The sequence below is a fragment of the Corythoichthys intestinalis genome, chromosome 12, assembly GCF_030265065.1.
Source record: "Corythoichthys intestinalis isolate RoL2023-P3 chromosome 12, ASM3026506v1, whole genome shotgun sequence".
In the NCBI taxonomy this organism is placed as follows: Eukaryota; Metazoa; Chordata; class Actinopteri; order Syngnathiformes; family Syngnathidae; genus Corythoichthys; species Corythoichthys intestinalis.
Window position 1 is genome coordinate 36,966,601 of NC_080406.1, and position 20,148 is coordinate 36,986,748.

The window sequence follows — 20,148 nt, forward strand, 5'->3', positions numbered from 1 at the left end:
CTGGAGTAACTACATAATAAGTCTGCACTTTATTCATTAGTCCTGAGACAAAAATAATGGTAATAATAAATTAGGCCCCAAGGATGAATGAGTGAATGAATCAAATTTAATTTTGGTTCGTCTGTGAATATAAATAGCTATTTTAGTCAGTTTACTCACGAACAACAACAACAAAGCGAGTGACTCTTTGAGCCTTCCTTCTGGGCGGGTTAATCAAAAGAAAATATTTATTATTAAGGAGGCTAAAAAAAGTTTAAATATTATTAATCTACTATCAACATAGAAGCACATTATTTTGATTATGAATTATATTTTTGATTAGTTTAGTAATCGTGGCAGCCCCAATTCAGACTTTGTTTGCAGAGTGCTCGTCAAAACACGTACCGCTTTGTAGCCGACAATGCGGATGGACAGCGCGCTGCCGATGGTTAGCTGACAGGGCCAAGGCATGGGTTTTCTCTCAATTTTCTTGAACATACAAAGCTCCTCGATAGCATTCCTTAGTAATGGAAAGAAAACATCCAGCACAATAAACATGCAAATCTGGGAAACTCTCAGGAAAATATATATATATAGATGACTTCTTAAAGTAAGCGCCCAAGTGACAAATGACTGTTGTTTGCAGTTAGTTTGCATCAAATAGGCCAAAAGTGTTTTTAACCTGAATGTATAAATCTGATCGAGGCCCTCCTCCTCATCCAGACTGAGCATGATGTGTTTAACCATGTCTAGTCCAGTCTTCTGTTCTCTGGACAGCCCTTTCCCCGAACTTGGTCCACCGGGGCCTCGCCTGCTCGCATCACCAGCTTCGTCCTTTGAGTCATCTTCAGCAGGGAAGGGTAAACTGCAAAATGAAAACAATGGAAGCTTTTCTTTGAACTGGGTTGATTTGGGATTTGGCGTTTAATTATTCAATTGGCATCTGTTAGATTGTCGCTTCTATATGAGGAAACATGATGTAGGAACACACAAGAACTGCAACGTAATGTCCGCCTTCTTCAGGTTTTCAACGATGACATCCAGCTGTTCAGAGTCTGCTTCAGCACTGAGGTCACTCAGAAGGTAAATATTGAGTTGATCATAACGTTTTCCCCTAAAAAAAAATAAAAAAAATAAAAAAAATAAAAAATAGAAGTACAATCTGTACACCATTATGAAACAAGAATTATCATAAGGAAAAGCAATCTTACTCTATTCCTGTTTGAAGAATATCCATGCAGACCACAAGAGCATCCAACCCTTTTGAAAACAGTTAAAGGAAACTTGTCCCATGTATAATATACAGTGGGGCAAATAAGTATTTAGTCAACCACCAATTGTGCAAGTTCTCCTATTTGAAAAGATTAGAGAGGCCTGTAATTGTCAACATGGGTAAACCTCAACTTTGAGAGACAGAATGTGGAAAAAAAAAACAGAAAATCACATTGTTTGATTTTTAAAGAATTTATTTTCAAATCATGGTGGAAAATAAGTATTTGGTCACCTACAAACAAGCAAGATTTCTGGCTGTCAAAGAGGTCTAACGAGGCTCCACTTAATACCTGTATTAATGGCACCTGTTTTAACTCATTATCGATATAAAAGACACCTGTCCCCAACCTCAGTCAGTCACACTCCAAACTACACTATGGCCAAGACCAAAGAGCTGTCGAAGGACACCAGAGACAAACATGTAGACCTGCACCAGGCTGGGAAGACTGAATCTGCAATAGGTAAAACGCTTGGTGTAAAGAAATCAACTGTGGGAGCAATTATTAGAAAATGGAAGACATGCAAGACCACTGATTATCTCCCTCGATCTGGGGCTCCATGCAAGATTTCACCCCGTGGCATCAAAATGATAACAAGAACGGTGAGCAAAAATCTCAGAACCACACGGGGGGACCTAGTGAATGACCTACAGAGAGCTGGGACAACAGTAATAAAGGCTACTATCAGTAACACAATGCGTCGCCAGGGACTCAAATCCTGCACTGCCAGGCATGTCCCCCTGCTGAAGAAAGTACACGTCCAGGCCCGGCCCGTCTGCGGTTCACTAGAGAGCATTTGGATGATCCAGAAGAGGACTGGGAGAATGTGTTATGGTCAGATGAAACCAAAATAGAACTTTTTGGTAGAAACACAGGTTCTCGTGTTTGGAGGAGAAAGAATACTGAATTGCATCCGAAGAACACCATACCCACTGTGTGGCATGGGGGTGGAAACATCATGCTTTGGGGCTGTTTTTCTGCAAAGGGACCAGGACGACTGATCTATGTAAAGGAAAGAATGAATGGGGCCATGTTTCGAGAGATTTTCAGTGAAAATCTCCTTCCATCAGCAAGGGCATTGAAGATGAGACGTTGCTGGGTCTTTCAGCATGACAATGATCCCAAACACAAAGGAGCAACAAAGGAGTGGCTTTGTAAGAAGCATTTCAAGGTCTTGGAGTGGCCTAGCCAGTCTCCAGATCTCAACCCCATAGAAAATCTGTGGAGGGAGTTGAAAGTCCGTGTTGCCCAACGACAGCCCCAAAACATCACTGCTGTAGAGGAGATCTGCATGGAGGAATGGGCCAAAATACCAGCAACAGTGTGTGAAAAGCTTGTGAAGAGTTACAGAAAATGTTTGGCCTCCGTTATTGCCAACAAAGGGTACATAACAAAGTATTGAGATGAACTTTTGGTATTGTCCAAATACTTATTTTCCACCATGATTTGCAAATAAATTCTTTAAAAATCAAACAATGTGATTTTCTGGGTTTTCTTTCCACATTCTGTCCCTCATGGTTGAGGTTTACCAATGTTGACAATTACAGGCCTCTCTAATATTTTCAAGTCGGAGAACTGACTAAATACTTATTTGCCCCACTGTATACTCAACGTTATTTATAAAGGACTTCATAAACAACAGCAGCTGAATACAAAGTGCTCTACGGTGAGCACATTTTAAAAAAGGTCCCAGGTGTCTTAATAAAATCGATTTTCTTTGGGTCAAAAACTGATTAAGAATAAGAGTACATTTAACATCCATTAGTCATATTCCGTTTCAGATGCAAAAGATACAATCAGCCTGTTGATTCTCCGGGCAGACTTGATTCTCAATCTCCTCCAAGAGATCAAAGTCAGGTACCATTAGGTTGCGGTGCACAGTGATATTCTGGTACTGGCCATCTTGAGCCAGCGGGTTCTTGGTGGAGTCTGTGCCAAACAGAACCAAAGCCAGTTCATCCTTAGCCTCAGCAAAAACCTGTGTAAAGAAATAACAGTATATTATTATATTTTCGAGATTAACTTGATAGTTCTAAGAGAATAAAAGTTGTATATATCTCAAGATTTTTTTCTCAAGAAATAAATTGTAAAAGTACTGTGTACCGTATTTTTCGGACTATAAGGCGCACCATCAATAAACAAGTTTATTTTTCACGTCAGAACATTCCAACATCAGTGTACTGCATTTGTAATGTGTTTTCTTTTAAATATTGTAATTGCCGTTTTATATATTCATTAAGTTATTATCTTCGTATTGTTTTAATAAACAGGTTGTTGAATGATGAATGTGTGTTTTGAGCACTTTACGAGGTGCAATGTCATTAAGCACAAGCAGAATTCATACATAAAGCGCAATGAATTTAACGGACATCTGTCAATTTTGGGGAATAAATTCAAGTAGGTCCAGCTGCAGCCCACATAACTCGCAGAGGGCACAGTTGGCTGATGACGTCATTTGTTCTGATTAGTCATTAGCCACGTTTACATGCTGACTTTTATTCATCCCGATTCAAATCATTCCGAATGGAAATTTCAGATCAGCTGTTTACATGTCACTTCATCTATTCCGATCCAGCGTTTACATGTGACTGCCTTTATTCCGAAAGGACGTTTGACAACTGCCGTCTGACATGCGCAGATTAATCAAAACAAAGAGTCACGTTGCAAAACATGGAGATCGATCGTCGGAGTGCTGCTGTTTTAACTTTAACCCACTTGTTGTGTTGGTGGGGTCGTATCCGCTTCTGCTGTTTTGTTCTTTTGCCTTGTAGTAACCGGTTTTCCACCGGTTTCTAATCTGGTCAACGCTCCGGTCTATTCCGGCTTCGTGTAACCTCTCGTGAACTTTTTTAAAATAGTTCACTGTTCCTCGTTTTACGCCCGTCTAAGCGAGCAATTATATTCAATTCTTTGAAAGTTTGAATTAAATACAATCTTTCCGCCGGACTTCAATTAGGTGCACTGTGCTTGGAAGCCATGTTGCAAGCGATGTTACTTACGTCACAAAGTGACGTCACCACGTCAGCACGGAGCATGTGCAGAAAGAACGCAACCAGACACCATTCCGCTTCCCTGTTTACATGATATAATTTTACTTCTAATCGGTTTGGGAAAAGGAATATTCCACCCCTGTGAATCGGAATGAAATTCCATTCGGTTTGGGCCTGTTCATTCCGGATGAGGTGTTTATATGGAACACATTTATTCGGTTTGAACAAATATTCCGATTGTAATTGGAATATTTGGCTCCATGTAAACGTGGCAATTGAAAGCAGAGGTCGTGGTTGGCGGATGACGAACGCTTGATCTGATTGATTGTTGAAAGCATCGGGCGCGGTTAGCTTGTACAGCAGGCCACAACTTGACTCCTGATCATTAAGATTATATTAAAAATACAGACAGTTAAAAAAATTAGCAAAAAGCAATTTGATTTTGGGGTTGATTAAGCACATTAACTTATAAAATTAAATTAAAAGTATATTAAATCCCACTTTTTTGCAAATTAGTTGTGCAGCACAAAATAAAGTTGCAAAGAAAAATGACGTATTAATATCTTGCTTTGCATTAATGAATTTACATTTTTAAAAAAACAAGTTGATCATCCAACATGATAAATTGAACTGTCTTGATTGCGATTATTTTCTACTTTTGTGTGAGTGTGTGTATGCATATGCCGCTGGATTTTGTTCACTAATGAATTTATTCACCACCACTGACAGTTATAGACATCAAATCAATTTTAACAGGTAGTGCAACCATTGATTGATTACGTTTAAATGCCATTGTCAGCGAGAGACGTCCAATCCATTTTGACTCGGTGGGCTCGTTTGTTACATATTGATATACTCATAACAACCTCATGTTGTTTTAATAGAAACTGTCTAGTTTGAAAATAAAGTTAAAATATTACAAAAATAAAGTACGACATTTTAACTTCTATATAATCATGTTGCAGGTAATGTCTCCATATTTACCCGACGCTGGACAAACTTCTGAATGACTTGTTTGGCCATGTCAAATGGTGAGTCTTCACCCGGTGCAGAGTTGGACATGGAGAATCCAACATCCATGCACAGCACGTGGAACGACTACAGTACACAAACAAACAAAAAATACAATAAACAAATGGTAAATTATTATGTTGGCCATTACTACAGTTGATTCATTCAGCTTGCCCCACACCACTCAGACATGCCCCAACATGCCTTTTCAACTGAACTGTTACGGATGGAATGATACAAAATAACCACAGACCAGTACAAAATGCTTAGCAAAAGACCTGCTTAAGAGTTATTAGGGTAATTAAAAACGAATACAATTGAACTTACTTTCGCCCTAGACATTTTTGTTTCCCTCCTTCAGAGCCTGAGTGTTACCAAATAAAAGGTCCGTGTGAAAACAGCGCACACTTCCTGGTTACAAAGTACAAAAACGTTATTTCCGCCATTTTAAAGCATTAGATTTATTTTCCCGAATATATTTTGGACTTATTTAAATATTTCATGAATATTTTTTCTGAGTATTAAAGATTCCATAATGAATGACTGGAGTATTCATATGCTATGCTATGTTATGTTATGTTAAGAAATTGACATAAGGGGTGGCATCATTGCCTGCCAAAGACAACGATAGCCGTCCAATGGCGTACCGCAAGCAACACGTCACTTTTGCTCATTAATATTCATGACGTTAGCAACTGTTGCTAGGCGGGTCAACCTACCGTTTGTCCCAAATAGTAAATGCATGGAGATGTTTACTGAGCTAAACCTACCAATTCTGTCCAATAATTATGTCCCTGGCGCCAAATTAACTGGTAAAGATGTGGAACAACATACAAATGTTCAGTTAAAGAGATGGCTTGAGTGTCAAGGGCTGAAAAAGACGGGAAAAGAGCCGATTTGATGTAGAGATAGCTTTTTTATCGACACTTTATATTTGTGTGCATTGCCTTACGTCACTGACAATGACATTCTCCTGTTTCAACAATCTATCCTTTACCACTATATGCCTCGTTTTTTATACATACAAATATATATATATATATATATATATATATATATATATATATATATATATATATATATATATATATATATATATATATATATATATATATATATATATATAATTATAGATCATTATAATTATAATTATATAATATATATAATATCCTCTGGTTGCCTTATGTCTCTGACCGTTCTTGGGGGCAATTTACATTGCTCTTTTTGTGTAGCGATCGCAAATGCTGCTCAGTGACAGCCAAGGAAAGCTTTATTTTTTTCATTAATAACATATCTTAATTCTATAATTTACACTTCCCCCTCACTTTGTTTGTTTTTTTTTACAACAGAAAAGGTAACAGTGGCACTCAGATACCATTTTCATTTTTATTCAGGTCATTCATCGTCAGACAGAAGCAGCCCGGCAAAACGCCACTCTAAAAAAATAAGTAAAAGTATCAAAATGGCTTACTTCTTCATCCTCTGTAGGACCATGGCCCCCAACAAAATGTTTACTGCATATGAAATGTGCATGGCTTCACCTTGCTGGCGTTAAAGTAGTCTTTTGGACGTCTGCGTAAGTTAATCCATTCTTTGCATTTTTTCCTCTGAGTTTTTGGTTTCGGGGAACGTTTGAAGATAACATCCTTCATATGTCGTAATGTCTAGAGTCGTTTCTACAAGTTTCATAGCAGCAGTGTTTTATCGGCATGTTATTTTTTGAAAGATTACCGGAGAAAACAAGCAAAAATAACATGGATTGTATGCGAGGGCATATCTATGATGACCCACTTCCGTGTTACGATGGCGACATCACGGTCTAAAAATAGCATTCGTGCGGTACGCTATTCAGTCAAACTGGGAGGACTGGGTGCTATCATTCGCTGTCAGCCTCCCCTATTCAAAATGGATTGGACTTCCAACGCCGTCAATGGCAGCAAATAAGGTACTCATGTAGATTTTGAGTTGTCCATAAATGTTATTATGAAATGGTTTGTCTTTAAATGGCTCAGTAATGAGAACGGAGCAGTGATAAATAATAACTCATACACACCAATGTTGATGTCATGTAGTCACAGTGTTGTCATGCAACAACTTTCTCATTTTATTTTTGGAATCTGTTTACATCCGTAAGGTTATCTCACATGACACAGAATGCAAGAAGCTCCACCTTGAAAAACTGCCTACATCAACTGTTAAACATTTTGGAAGGTCATATTTATTATACAAGTGTGCAATGTTCAAATCCTAACAAATATTTTTTCTTTACAAAAAAATGGCAGTAGAAAATAAATAACTGACACATTTATACCTACACTTACGTGTATTACAATAAATTAAACAAACATAAAAAAGAACAAAGTTGAACAAAAAAAATGATTCTCACTAGGAGAATTGAAATCACAATGAACATACGAACATGAAAAAGTTCAAGATAACAGACAGCTTGCTTAATATTTGATTAGACTGACCACTGAGATAAGATGTCCTGTGGAATTTTAAAATGTAGAAGAACAGCGGACAGTGATGTGAAAAAATTGCGTATATAAAAAAATTGAAGGTTACTGAAGCACATTTTGGGTGAGCAGAAAAAAAAGAGAATTGAAGGGGTACAGAAAGTTAGCTAAACTTACATGTCAACACACAATTTACAGTTTTTCACAAAACAATTGTGAATCAGAGACCTGTGTGTGTGTGCATCTGTTTAGTGTATATGTGGTATATACAATGCTGTGCAAAAGTATTGGGTTACAACAACCCTTTTAGGTTATGACATCGTAACAGATAGGCACAGAAATTTGTAAAGAATGTGCATATTCAGAGATTTTTTCTTTTTTTAAACAAATCCCACTTTTCACAGTAACCACAGTTTATTTGTTGAGTTTACACCAGATACCTGGATTATTTACATATCAATTACTCATGGATTTTATCCCCCAAAAACCACAAAGTCCACTGTAGTGTAAACAGAATATTCCAGTTGTTAAAATCAATGTAAATCTAAATAATACATTGAAAAAAATAACTTTTACTATGTATGTATAAAATAAGATATATTATTAAAGATATCTTGATATATTATTTTGATAGTTATTGTGGAAATGGTGTGGTATAAATGGAATGATCATGATAAGACATTTGCACAGTATTGCATGCAAACATTTTCACTGTGCATGAATTAATCAAATGTAGCATTCTGTCTTCCCCATTGCACTTTTTTAATAAAATTGATCAGCAAACTGGCATGAGAACCGGCTCCGACCAGTTTCAGACCGACGACGTCTGGGCGAGTTCCCTGGGGCCTTTACTCTGCAGTGTGCTAGAGACAGTGTCTGAGTCCAGCAGCTCGATGATGCTGTATGGCGAGCAGTCCTCCAGTCCCATCTTCCCGCAGGCCCAGCCACAGAATCCCTTCTCAAGGTCCCTCACGGCATGCCACCACCTGCTGAAGGCCCAGGACACCTGCACCACGGCAGAGTAGAGTGCCAGGGACAGAGCCACAGGCATGATGAGCACAGGGTAAAAGATGATGAGGAAGGGGCAGATGGTGATTTTGTGCCAGAACGTCCGCTCTTCGTTGTAAACCAGGAAGACGTTATACCAGGTCAAGGTGCCGTAGTAGAAGGAAGTAATGAAGGAGAGCAGGAAGACCACAGGAGCGCAAGAGATGCTCCATAGGACGACATGAGGACCCCTGCATACGCCTAGGCCACAAGACCGCTCAGGGTCCTCACCGGCTTCGCACTCGGCATCTAGCCGCTCCCTGGACTTGGCCAGCTCGCGGAGCTCTTTTTCTGTCATGGTCACGTGGATGTCCACTACCTGGCCTTTTTTCTTGCCTCTTGTGATAGTGCCTGTCAGGGTTACGTAGCGGCTGTCTGGTGGAAGGCTCCAACCACCGTCTGTTGAGTCGACACAGAAATTAATCTGATTGATTTTGTGCTGAAAATATAGAACCCGAGTCACCTTCGTTTGTGGGCGTGCAGAGGAACATAGCTCCCTCCTCGGTACTCCTCTCTGCTCCCTCTTCTTCACCTCCTTGGTCTTCACCGGTCCCTCGTTCCACATCGGAGCGATAAACAATGATTGACTCAGGACGCTGGTCTCGCTTTCTCCTCCTTTTTCTCCTCACGGACGGTCCCACGTCGCCATCGTCCACGTGGTTTGCTGACGATTCTGACCTGAGGGACATGATCTGGGGGCTGCCTTCTCCCTCCGTCTGAGACTCCTCCACCTGGGTCATCTTATCAGCTGGCCTATAGTCAACTATAGGACAATGATACTGAATGAGGACTACAGTCCACTCATTGCATTGCAGGCAGGAAGCAACTGGGTGGATGAAATAAAGACATACATACAAGGAGAGAGACATTTAAAAACACCGTTTTGCTATTTCAAGCCACAAAATGACTCACATGACGCTGACCTACATTCCGTGTGCGTTCATGCATGTGCTGAGGTTAACTTAAAAAATACACGAAATGCGTAGACTTTACATGAATATAAATAAATACAGACACAGTATCAAACATGGGATCGATTTGATTGAAATGTTATTGATTTTTATTGGTATCGGCGAGTTTATGTGTGGCAGTGGCAATGCTTTTCGACGGATCCGTTTTGGGTGGGTTACGCGGTTTCTGGGAACAATTTAACCAAAAATTAAGGAATGAAATACACAATGTAAGCCATTCTTCTGCAATTTAAATCCCACCCATGTCCGCTCTTTTGTCTTCCGACAGCCAGCGAACAACCCGTCCCTCTTATATGAATGACAAGCTCTAGTCACTCTTACCTTAGCGGAGCTGCACCAGCATTTGGTAGAACTGTAATATTTTTCAATATTAAAAATAAAATCCTTTATCTGGGTTGCACTTCGCGGCAGCGAACACATCACACATTGAGTGTACAGATGAGTTACGCAAAAATGACTCCTACTCTAGCAAGGCGCTATTATGGGCGGCCAATACGAAGTTTTTACGTAAAGACATTTTCAGAATAGCCAGAGGGGTAGATGCGTTACGTAAAACGTCGTCCAGTAGCTCAGAGCTGTGAAAACCACGCCCTAGCTTCCTTCACATAATTTACCACATAATTTACCAAGTATTTCGATTTAAAAACGACAGGTAGAATAGTGGTTACGTTTATTTTAATGTATAAAACCGCAATATAAAATTCGGTTCTTCACACCCGTCGAAGTTTGAGTGAACTAACCTCCCGCTCAAGTACTTTTAAATGACTCGTTGAAAAAACTTATTCAGTGTGTATATAAAAATACTCTTAATTCATTTTTAAAAGGTCCTTTTGTTAGTTAACTTAGCAATAAGCACATTCTAAAATAATTTCATGTTAGCGTAGGTCTTCGCGCCACAAGACTATTTCAGTAGACCTAAGCTAGGAGTTATGCTAATTTGCTAGTGCTAAAGATAAATTAGTAACTGTCACTTAAAATGACCTCTCAAAGCAGGACCAGTGCTATTGATAACATCCTCTTTCAGCTAGGTAAGTTATTTTATTACATTCTGAATAAAAATGTTACTGTTAATTTGGGCTTGGTCGCTGTTTGATAAAACTTTGCTAGAAACGCCTAACAGTGTTGTGCTGAGAAAAACTGCCTACTTTAATAAGTGCCCCCCCACAACAGCCATTGAAGCTCGTAAACTTACTCAGAAGAAAAATGACATTAACCAAGAAGTTGAAGGTAACTGATATTCTATAAATGTAGAGCTGCATTTTCCAGTTGAACTATAAGGCATCCGTTTTGTTTTTCATGTCATTATTATGTTTGACTGGTTTCTGCTTGTGCCCACAGTTTATAAAGCTGACATTGTCCAGAGAAGGACTTATATTGAGACCATGCAGGCAGACATCAAGAAAATGAAAGAGAATGTTGAAATGAAACATAACAACTTGAACCGTAACCGAGAAGTTGCAAAAAGGTAGCAACAAAAAACTGCTAAATAAATTTCCTATTGACAGTAACTGCTTTTTCTATTCCCAGCATGGAGGTGACTCAGGGCATGCTTCTTCAATACGAGCGTACACTGAAAATGGAACTGGAAAGCATAAAATCCAATTACAACAATGACAAGTGAGTCTGGTAGTTGTCGGTTTAGCACATTATATTTTGAGTTTATTATGAGCATTTTCCCATCTTTATTTTGAACCTATCTAGGGATGTCTATGAAGAAAAGATGGCAAGCTACAGGAAGCTGTATCAAGAACACCAAAAGCCATATGTGCAAAAGATTCAGATGCAAAATGATGACATGGAGAGTTCATTTACTGCCTCTCAAGATGACGTGATAGTAAAAGTCAAGGAAGCAGACCACCATGCTTACATCTCTGGTAATTAACACGTGGAGAGAAAAAAACAAGAAGAAGTGGAATTAAGTTGGAATATCACAAGAAATACATTGAAAGTTGTCATTTTAAAAGAGTAAAGCGCAAATGTTAACTTATTTTTTGCTAAATAGTTGACGTATTAACTCTTTCAGTACCGCTGACGATAATAGATGTCCAATCATGTGGCTCTTTTCTTCATCAGCAGTGTATTTAATTAAGTTTTAGTTGACGTCAAAGTCATTTGAACGGGGAGGTTTTGAAGTGCTGGCAGTCCTTCTCGTTAAAATGGATTGGATGTCTATCTTTGTAAATGCCGGCCGATGAGTTAAGAGCATGTCTAATTTCATTTATTCTCCGAAACAAGCAATGATGTGCTACTACAGGCTGAAGGCTGCCCTCTACAGGCTAATTCCCAACTATGATTTCGCAGTGAATTAATCAGCCCTGATACAAAAAAATAAAATGAAAAAATCAGGCTCCGAGGATTCATAGAATTTGGCCCAGGCTACATATCTACCAAGTTTCAAGATGATCAGTTCACAAATAATGGAAGAGTAGGACTTAAAATGTAATGTCCACAAGAACAAAAACAACCTCAGTGGTGACTTGACCGACCTTTAGCCTGTAAAAAGGGTGAAAAAAAGACTACATATTTCCTTAATTTTTACATTTTAGATTCATTTTTTTCTAATTATTTTTTTTCTAATTTTTTTTTTATTAAAAGAAATGAATGGAAAAACAGTAGCAGAAGAAAGAAAAAAAAACATTTTAAAGCCCTTGATGAAAGCAAGTGTTAATCGGATGAGCACATTGACTGCCATTGACGTCTAGCGCAGCAATACATGATCACCCTATGTCTTCCATCCTAGTTCAAATGGAATGGTCAATGTCAATGAATAAGATAACCAACTATCAAAATAATAATTTGTGACAGACCAACTTTATAGTATACAGGGTTTACCCCAGTGCTTTATAAGCCTGGTTGGCCACCCTGCTTTTAGTATAACAGCTTGATTTTTTGTAAAATTGCGTCTATTTTTTTTTAAATGTACCTTTTGTTGAAAAGCACATTGCTCCTCCCACAAGCAACTGAAAAAAAAAAACAATTTTCTATTGCTTTTCCATTTCACACACAAGTGAAATCAGCTAATAAACAGGAACAAGTGGACTGATTATACTGCTGTACTTATTAAAGGAAATGGCGTACGAGCACATAGTAAACAGAATAATTTGGTATAGTTTTAACACATTCTGTCCATTTCGACAAAGTTGAGTAGAACATCGACTTGTAATTTAAGTGTAAAAGAAATATTCTCAATGATGAAAACCTCTTTAACAACATCAATCCAGTCATCTGTTGTTTATCTTTCTGGTTTTAGCCGCTTCCTTGTCAATGCTTTTTTAAATGGCTGCCAGCAGTATGTTAATCTTGGGGGACTCTGTAGTCACCAGATTTTATGTCTCTTCCGAGGGCCACGAGTTTCGGTTTTGGTATTGCTACTCATATTGCGCAAGGGATCATTAAGTGCTTTAGCACCTCCTTTAGCGGTCATTCAGGATTCATAGAACCGTAGTTACATACGTATGTAACTTTCGATTTATTGAATGTTGATAACACTCCCTTGTTAGTTTAATTCATAAAGCAACAACTGTATTGCAGATAGTTCATTTTAAACATTTGTGATATTACAGATTTCGGTGCTCCTCGTTCCACTTCAGATGAAGGCCCAGAAAGGTATGTTCACCATGTACTCACACAGAATCTGTTACAGTGTATATAATTATGATAAATTTTGTCCCCGTAGTGACCTTCACCTGCAGCCCCACACAGAAACAGTCATGCAAATGGAGAGCTCACCTGTGAAAGATTCCACAGCTGCCGTCTGGGCTGTCAACGTCGATGACACAAAGGTTCACTATGAACGCCGTCATAAATGAGGATTGTGTTGGTCTTGTTTCTGCTCACCGTGACAAACACAGATATGTGCAAGCGGTCCGGAAACCTCTGTGGGAAAGGACATTCCAAGCCGATCCTGGGACTTGACCTCCTGGATGCCTGATACAACTTCAAGCAATGAGCAGCATGTGAGGGCAGAAGGTAAGTGTGTCTCTAACAAATGCCCCATTTTGCATGCACTGTCAAAAATGTGTATTGAATATTTCTGTAGATGTTGGTGGACAAGATGGAATGACCATTGAGGAAGAGGAACAGGCGGTCATACTATTCAGAAAGGTAAGGACGGCAAAATCCAACCGGCCCAAACTTTAATGTAAAGGTGTATAAAGAGGAACATTAGAAAATGTTACATTGATCAAGTTTTGCCATTTTAGGTATTGCAGATAATGAAAAAGTATTATAAATTATTTTGTAAACTGTAAATAAGTCGAAATAAGAAAACAGTTTACTCATTTAAAAAAGTGTGCATTTTTAGTTTTATTTTTTTGTCATAAAATTAACTGATTGAAAAATTACAAATTAAGTTGAAAATGATTACCATAAGATTGATAATACAGTATCATTAAAAGAAGAATACTGAACTTATGATTTATTGCCTTAAAAATTACTATATTTAATTAATCGTCTTTTTTTAAAAAACATTTAAAGATTAATATTATTAAAGGATAAACAGTAATACGAGAAAAATACTAAAAGGTTTTTTTTTTTTTTTCATTCATTCATTTGATTCACTTTTTTCGTCGTTGAAAATGATTATTAGAGGATTTTTTACACTGAGAAAACATTTATTCTTTTTATATAGTGGACTAAAAGAGAGTTGCTATTTCTTAAAAATGGCAGTTGATGTTTTGTCTGTAACATTAGACTTAATGGTAAAGAATTTCAATGGAAGTCAATGCTAATAACTAAAGTACATCTCAATGAAAAATAGTCCAATATACTGTACATAAATACCGTAGTCCAATATACTGTACATAAATACCGGTAATCAAATTTTTTAATTTCAGAATTTTGAATAAAAGTAAATAAACTAAATAGTTGCCACTGATGGCGATAGACGTCCGAACCGTTTGAGATGACAAACTGCTACTTCAACTGGATTGGCTGTCTACTTTTGACACTCATTTAAATGCAAAGCAGAAAGATGAAAAGAATCACGTCATAGAACGTAAAACATTGTCAGTGGCACTGAAAGAGTTAAATAAATATAGTGCTGTAACGATTATTCGATTAACTCGAGTAATTCGCTTAGAAAAAAAAACTTCAAATTTTGCTGCTTCAAGTATCCATTTTAATTAGTGGCGTTGTGGTGGTTTGTTTTGAAAGTGTTTGCATTTAGTTTTATCGATTTGGGTAGATACACACCACCCTCTAGTGGTAACCGTGAATATGACATAACTCATTTAACATGGCTGAATCCAAGTGCTCTCTGTTAAGACCAACATGAGGTAGATTTTTGTTTGTTGATTTTTTTAAATGCATTTGTAATTTAGTTTATTGGTATATTTAGCAGGTTTTTTTGTGGAAATATGTGTCTGAATGATTTGTTAAGAGCATTGCAAAAAAAACATTAACATATAGCATTTAAGCTAGCGTACACGGTTAGGCAAGTTAGCCAATTTGTCTCCTGTTGTACTTACATCCTCATTTATTTATTTTTTTATAGCGTTTGAGACTGAGCTCAGGTATTTTATTTTTTAAATGAAAGTGCAATTCTGTATTGTTTGACAAAACACTCAGTAATTTTATTTTGTATGTATTTGCATTTAATGCCCTTTTAAAAGTGCAATCTTAGCAAGCCTTTGTTTGACATCTCCTAAAATTTATTCTGCAACGCATTAAATGTTCCTAATCCGATTACCCGATAATTCAAAGTAACTAGTTGAAAGATCGAACGACTCTACTACTAACACAATCGATAGCTGCAGCCTTAATGAATGCAATCAGACAATTTGCCTTCATTTTAACATACGCTGTTTTGTTGTTGCTGACAGACACCCCTGTCAGTCGTGTTGGAGGAAGACGAGGAAGCGCAGTGGCAAATGGAGGAAGGCGACGCAACAGAGGAAGAGCAACCATTGCAGGAACATGGCGCTCTTCCGCCACTGCAATGTGAACAAATCCCATCTCCGTCTTTCCCTGCGCCTAAAACGCCAACATTTGCCTTTAAGTAGGTTTTATAAATCAAATTCTTGCAAAAACAAAATGCTATAATGCGATTTCGTGTTATTTTTTACAACAAGCTTTAGTCCAACTCCTTCCATCGAAGGCTCGTCTGAAAACAAATCTCCAGGATTCATGTTCTCGATCAGCTCCAACTCCAGCACCCCCGCTTTCTCTGGCTTCGGTTGCGATGATGGTGGAGATGAGGTAACCGTGGAGAAAGCACTGCAAACTTTTCCAAAGACCGAATATTTGGGCCACACAAAGAAAAATACGAGAGCTAAATCGGAATGTTGTAATTTTTTTAGATTAAAAATTTAAATATGAGAAAAAAATATTACGAGATTAAAATCGTAATAAGCCTACGGCGTAACTTTACGTAACATTATGAGAAAAGTCATAGTGTTCGGTAATTTTACATACTACTATGAGGTTGAAGTCATAATATTACGAGAATAAATGAGTCGTTATGTTGCGGATCTTTTCGTATGTATGGATGCATTGCGGCCAATATAGCTACTACGTGCTTTACGTAGTGCTTCGCCTTCTCCTTTGAACATGAACAATATTGACAGGCTGCATTTAAAATCTGTTTCATAGCTCAGGAAATTCTTTAATCTTTTGGCACTTCTACATATATTATATTCAATATAGCGATTTAGAGTAATACTGTATTTTGTAACTCCCAGCCAAGGTAAGACAATTTACGTAGCTTTATGTAATATCCACCTTAGTTAAATTTGCCTCACTGCATCCATACATATCACGTAACGTAAAAGATAATGTAATATTATCTTACAATATTTCAATTTATGACTTTATTCTCATATTTTGCAAGTTTAGGTAACATTATTTTTCCTCTTATATGCTATACAGTATGATGCAAAATGACGTATCATTATGACTTATCGTCTAAAAAAAAAATAAATCCCCGAAATAAGAATAATTTAACGACGTATGACTTATTTTTATACAGTAATAAATGTTCTCCTAACATTACAACATGGCTTTAAAGTAGTATTGAGATTTTAATCTTCTTGTCCCATTCTATTTATTTATTTTTTGTAGCCCTAATAGTCAGTATTGCCAAACAAATGCTTAACACCTCCTTTTCTTCGCAGGATGCACCGTTCTCGTTCAGCAGCTCCTTTTTCAAAAATAAGGTAGGAAAATCTCTGTTCTTGCGGTTTTCAACCTGCAATTCGAACTCTGCTGTCTGCTTTCAGAAAAAACAGGACAACAAATCAGGCGGTAAATAGCTCACTAGTCAAACACGAATGTGAATTTTACAACACTTTTTTTGTACTAACATAATATCAATAACGCGATCCCCCAGGTTTGGAATTCCTGTTCAATAAATCGGATCAAGGCGATGACTTCCAGTTGCCCTTCGCCTCCACTGATGAGTGACCCCTTTCCCTTTCTATTTAAAAATTGATGTAGTCAGTGTTTGCATTTTTTCGGCTGTATGTTACTAACTTAAGGATGTTCTGTGTTGCCGTTGCTTGTTTTAAAGCCTAAACAAATACATAAAATTAGAAATACACTGTTACGGCCCCCAATACCACTCTAAAGTTGATTATTATATACACACTGTATATATTTATATTTTTATATTGTTCAACTCATTGCCACTGCCATTGACGTCTAGAGTGTTAATATATTCAAGCCCAAACTTAGCAATGCCTCACCCCCCATTCACTCTCATTAATTACAAATAGTCACAGTTCAGTCAACAATACTTTAATTTGAAATGACTGCACAGTTATGCGATACATCAGTAGAATATTTATTATCATTTTGGTTACTGTTCAGGATTGGTTGAGCAGTAATACAAAGTAACTTCTGTACTCACACTTAGGCAAATCTGGCAAGACTTCACCTCAGTAACCACAGACTACTGCAGAAGCAACAGTACACTTTTCAAGTACAATTTTGAGAAATGTGATTTTTAATCCAAATCTTAAGGTAAACTATTAACAATAAAAAAAAAATCTTCAATGGTAGCACATTAAGGCTTTGACCTGACCCAGACAGATTAATAGCATTTTTTTATTCAGTGTCCCTGGAAAATATGTATTGAACTTTAGTGTTTCCAAGTAATTTATCCTTTTATGTATTGAATGCCCCATTTAATAAATAACAGCAGTTACAATGAAAGCGCATTCTTCAAGTTGGGGAAAAAATGTTTTTTTGTCAGATTTGATACAACTGTCAGAAAAACAATAAGCCTCACGTTAGCTTAGAATGGTTAGCTTTGATGAAAGTATGTTGGAATACACGTAGTCCCCAGGTTACGAACGAGCTCCGTTCTTACGCTGGTGACGTAACCCGTATTTCAGCGTAAGTCGGAATTGAACCTTTAAGTACCCCGAAATCTCAAAATAACTATACAAAAACATGTATTATACGTCATATTAATAAAATGAAGTAAAAATTCAGATACTGTACTTACCATCAATGCTGAGAGGTGGGTGGATCAGACACTAGCCCCTTTCAGACATATGTTGAATTACGGTTAAGTCCCGGGATTTAAACGGGTAGCCCTAATGTCTGAAAGCAATTTCCCGGGTTGACTGACATGGGACATCAACTGGGTTGCGGCATGTATGAAAGCGGCTGGTTAAATTCCTGGCTAACGGCACCTAGACTGATGACTTATACAGTATATCATGGCGGGCCGATCTTCATTTCCCTTTCTTTGCAGTAAGACGTAAAGCGAGAAACATCGCAATTATCACAGGCAAACTGTAAATGCCCAAATTAAACTGGAATCATAACGAAAATAAATTGCTACTTGATCTTAAGAGCTGAGGAAGAGGCAGTCCATTGTAGAGGTGGGAATCTTTGGGCACCTAACGATTTGATTACAATTACGATTCAGACGCTTCGATTCGATTAGAAATCGATTATTGATTTTACCCCCGCGCTTTTAATGTGTTGTACATTAGTTCCAAAATTGTTCAAAAATCCTCTTCAGTTAACAGTTAAAAACAGTAAATAAAATACTCAAGTCCCCATTCTGTATCAGCAGCTTTAAACTACATTCAATCAATTTAATGATGTGATTCAACTGTTAAAGTTGTTAGAATTGCTATCGTTAATCCATAATTTCCCTTTTGTCTACTTTCAACAAAGTCAAAGTTTTAAAACCGTTTCTTCATTTAAAGATAGATTCAAGTCAAGATTTTGCCGATTTAGGAGTATTTAAACATAAAACATTATGTAGGTTTGCTAGGTTTTAGGTTTGCTTTCTAGAGAAGTCTACTGCTTTAAGATGGCGGCCGTTTACAACGCTGCAACTGCTAAACGGCAAATCTGTCATCTTGCGTCTAGTTCTCTTTATAGGTTTTAACGCCGCCGTCGTCTGTCATTTTGCATCTAGTTCTACATATATGTGATATCTATTATAGCCGTATTCGTCCGTATGTTTGTAGCAACTAGCAACTGGGCGTTGTTTGACGCAGCTGTCGGTCGCAGTCAGGCATTATTGTTTTTGTCTCGGTCCATTCCTCATTGCGTCCCAAAGACCGTGCTGACTGTGTTTTAGTTCTGCTTTACCTGGTATAATTGAATAATTGGAATTTGGATGTTCGTGAATCGTTCTCGAATATTCCACGGCCGAATCGCGAATAATGTAAGAATCGGAAATTTCACACACCTCTAGTCCATTGTCCATATTTGGAAATGTTTGGTTTATTTTGATGCCGATGTCGACCAAAAATGATGTAATGTCAGAGTTATAAAATCCCGTCCCCTGCTGTCCCAGCACAGAGAGCACCGACTCGCAAACAAGGCACAAGTCTGAAAGTGTCCAACCTGGGTAATTCCGGGTGCATCTCCCCATGTTTGAAAGCCATAACACGGGTAAAATCCCGTGTCAGATTACACAGGAATTTAGTGGGATATCAATCTGCAAGGGGCTACTGTTACGCGACTAGAGACAAAAAGGGCAGACAAGACTCTGGTGTCGTAAAGTTGAAATTACATAAGTCAGGTACGTCGTAAACCGGGGACTACTTGTATTCGCTTCTGATATGAACAGTGTGAATCTACATTCAAATCTTTTAAACTGCAAAATTCAACTTTAAACCTTGTAAATCAGTTTTAATGTCAAAACAAGTCAGCAGGTACATGGAAATGTCATGGAAGTATTGAAGGCTAAAAAACAAATATATAGAAGTAGAATATCCCGGCGTGCGCTTAGAAGCCAGAGTCGATGCTGAGCGAGCGACGGGTGACATGTTCGATCTCTCCTGGGACGTACTCACAGAAACTGGTCTGATACTTGGCCAACATTTTTTGCATGGGCCGCAGGTTGAACCACCACTGGACTTTAGGCATGCGGTGCCTGAGAGACAAATGAGAAGGTGTCTCGTACCTCAAATTGACTGTCCCCATTAAAATAAAGGCAAATTAATTTCTGGTTACT

The 20,148-nt window shown here is 37.8% G+C and overlaps 4 protein-coding genes across 6 annotated transcripts in view; 1 reads left to right on the forward strand and 3 right to left on the reverse strand.

Annotated features, from left to right (window-relative positions):
• xrcc5 (X-ray repair complementing defective repair in Chinese hamster cells 5) overlaps positions 1-5,756 on the reverse strand; it is a 28,787-nt gene extending 23,031 nt beyond the window's left edge. Inside the window, exons 1-7 of the mRNA XM_057852595.1 lie at positions 5,579-5,756; positions 5,225-5,338; positions 3,045-3,228; positions 1,191-1,239; positions 971-1,093; positions 662-844; positions 385-499 (exon numbers count right to left, since the gene is read on the reverse strand). Of these exons, the coding sequence (XP_057708578.1) occupies positions 385-499; positions 662-844; positions 971-1,093; positions 1,191-1,239; positions 3,045-3,228; positions 5,225-5,338; positions 5,579-5,593 (783 nt within the window). The 5' untranslated portion in view covers positions 5,594-5,756. The remainder of the gene's footprint in view (positions 1-384; positions 500-661; positions 845-970; positions 1,094-1,190; positions 1,240-3,044; positions 3,229-5,224; positions 5,339-5,578) is intronic.
• A 1,564-nt stretch (positions 5,757-7,320) lies between these two features.
• Positions 7,321-10,214, reverse strand: tmem169b (transmembrane protein 169b). Of its 2 annotated transcripts, none has more exons than XM_057852131.1 (3): positions 10,047-10,214; positions 9,218-9,580; positions 7,321-9,153 (listed from the first exon to the last, which is right to left on the reverse strand). In XM_057852131.1, the coding sequence occupies exons 2-3, from the start codon at positions 9,492-9,494 to the stop codon at positions 8,519-8,521; spliced, it is 912 nt and encodes a 303-aa protein (XP_057708114.1). In that variant the 5' UTR covers positions 9,495-9,580; positions 10,047-10,214; the 3' UTR covers positions 7,321-8,518. The 2 variants fall into 2 exon arrangements, with proteins under 2 accessions (XP_057708114.1, XP_057708115.1); XM_057852132.1 differs by having other exon boundaries at positions 9,218-9,517; positions 10,047-10,202.
• An 81-nt stretch (positions 10,215-10,295) lies between these two features.
• Positions 10,296-17,856, forward strand: LOC130926845 (uncharacterized). Its single transcript, XM_057852130.1, has 14 exons — positions 10,296-10,753; positions 10,896-10,952; positions 11,064-11,190; positions 11,253-11,342; positions 11,427-11,599; positions 13,289-13,331; positions 13,402-13,507; positions 13,577-13,694; positions 13,765-13,829; positions 15,548-15,723; positions 15,797-15,923; positions 16,838-16,879; positions 16,943-16,967; positions 17,053-17,856. Exons 1-14 carry the CDS (start codon positions 10,702-10,704, stop codon positions 17,124-17,126), a joined length of 1,275 nt encoding a protein of 424 aa, XP_057708113.1. The 5' UTR covers positions 10,296-10,701; the 3' UTR covers positions 17,127-17,856.
• Positions 17,067-20,148, reverse strand: part of pfkla (phosphofructokinase, liver a) — a 41,010-nt gene continuing 37,928 nt past the window's right edge. For both annotated transcript variants that reach the window (XM_057852128.1, XM_057852129.1), the window contains one exon: positions 17,067-20,067. In XM_057852128.1, the coding sequence (XP_057708111.1) occupies positions 19,920-20,067 (148 nt within the window). In that variant the 3' untranslated portion in view covers positions 17,067-19,919. The remainder of the gene's footprint in view (positions 20,068-20,148) is intronic.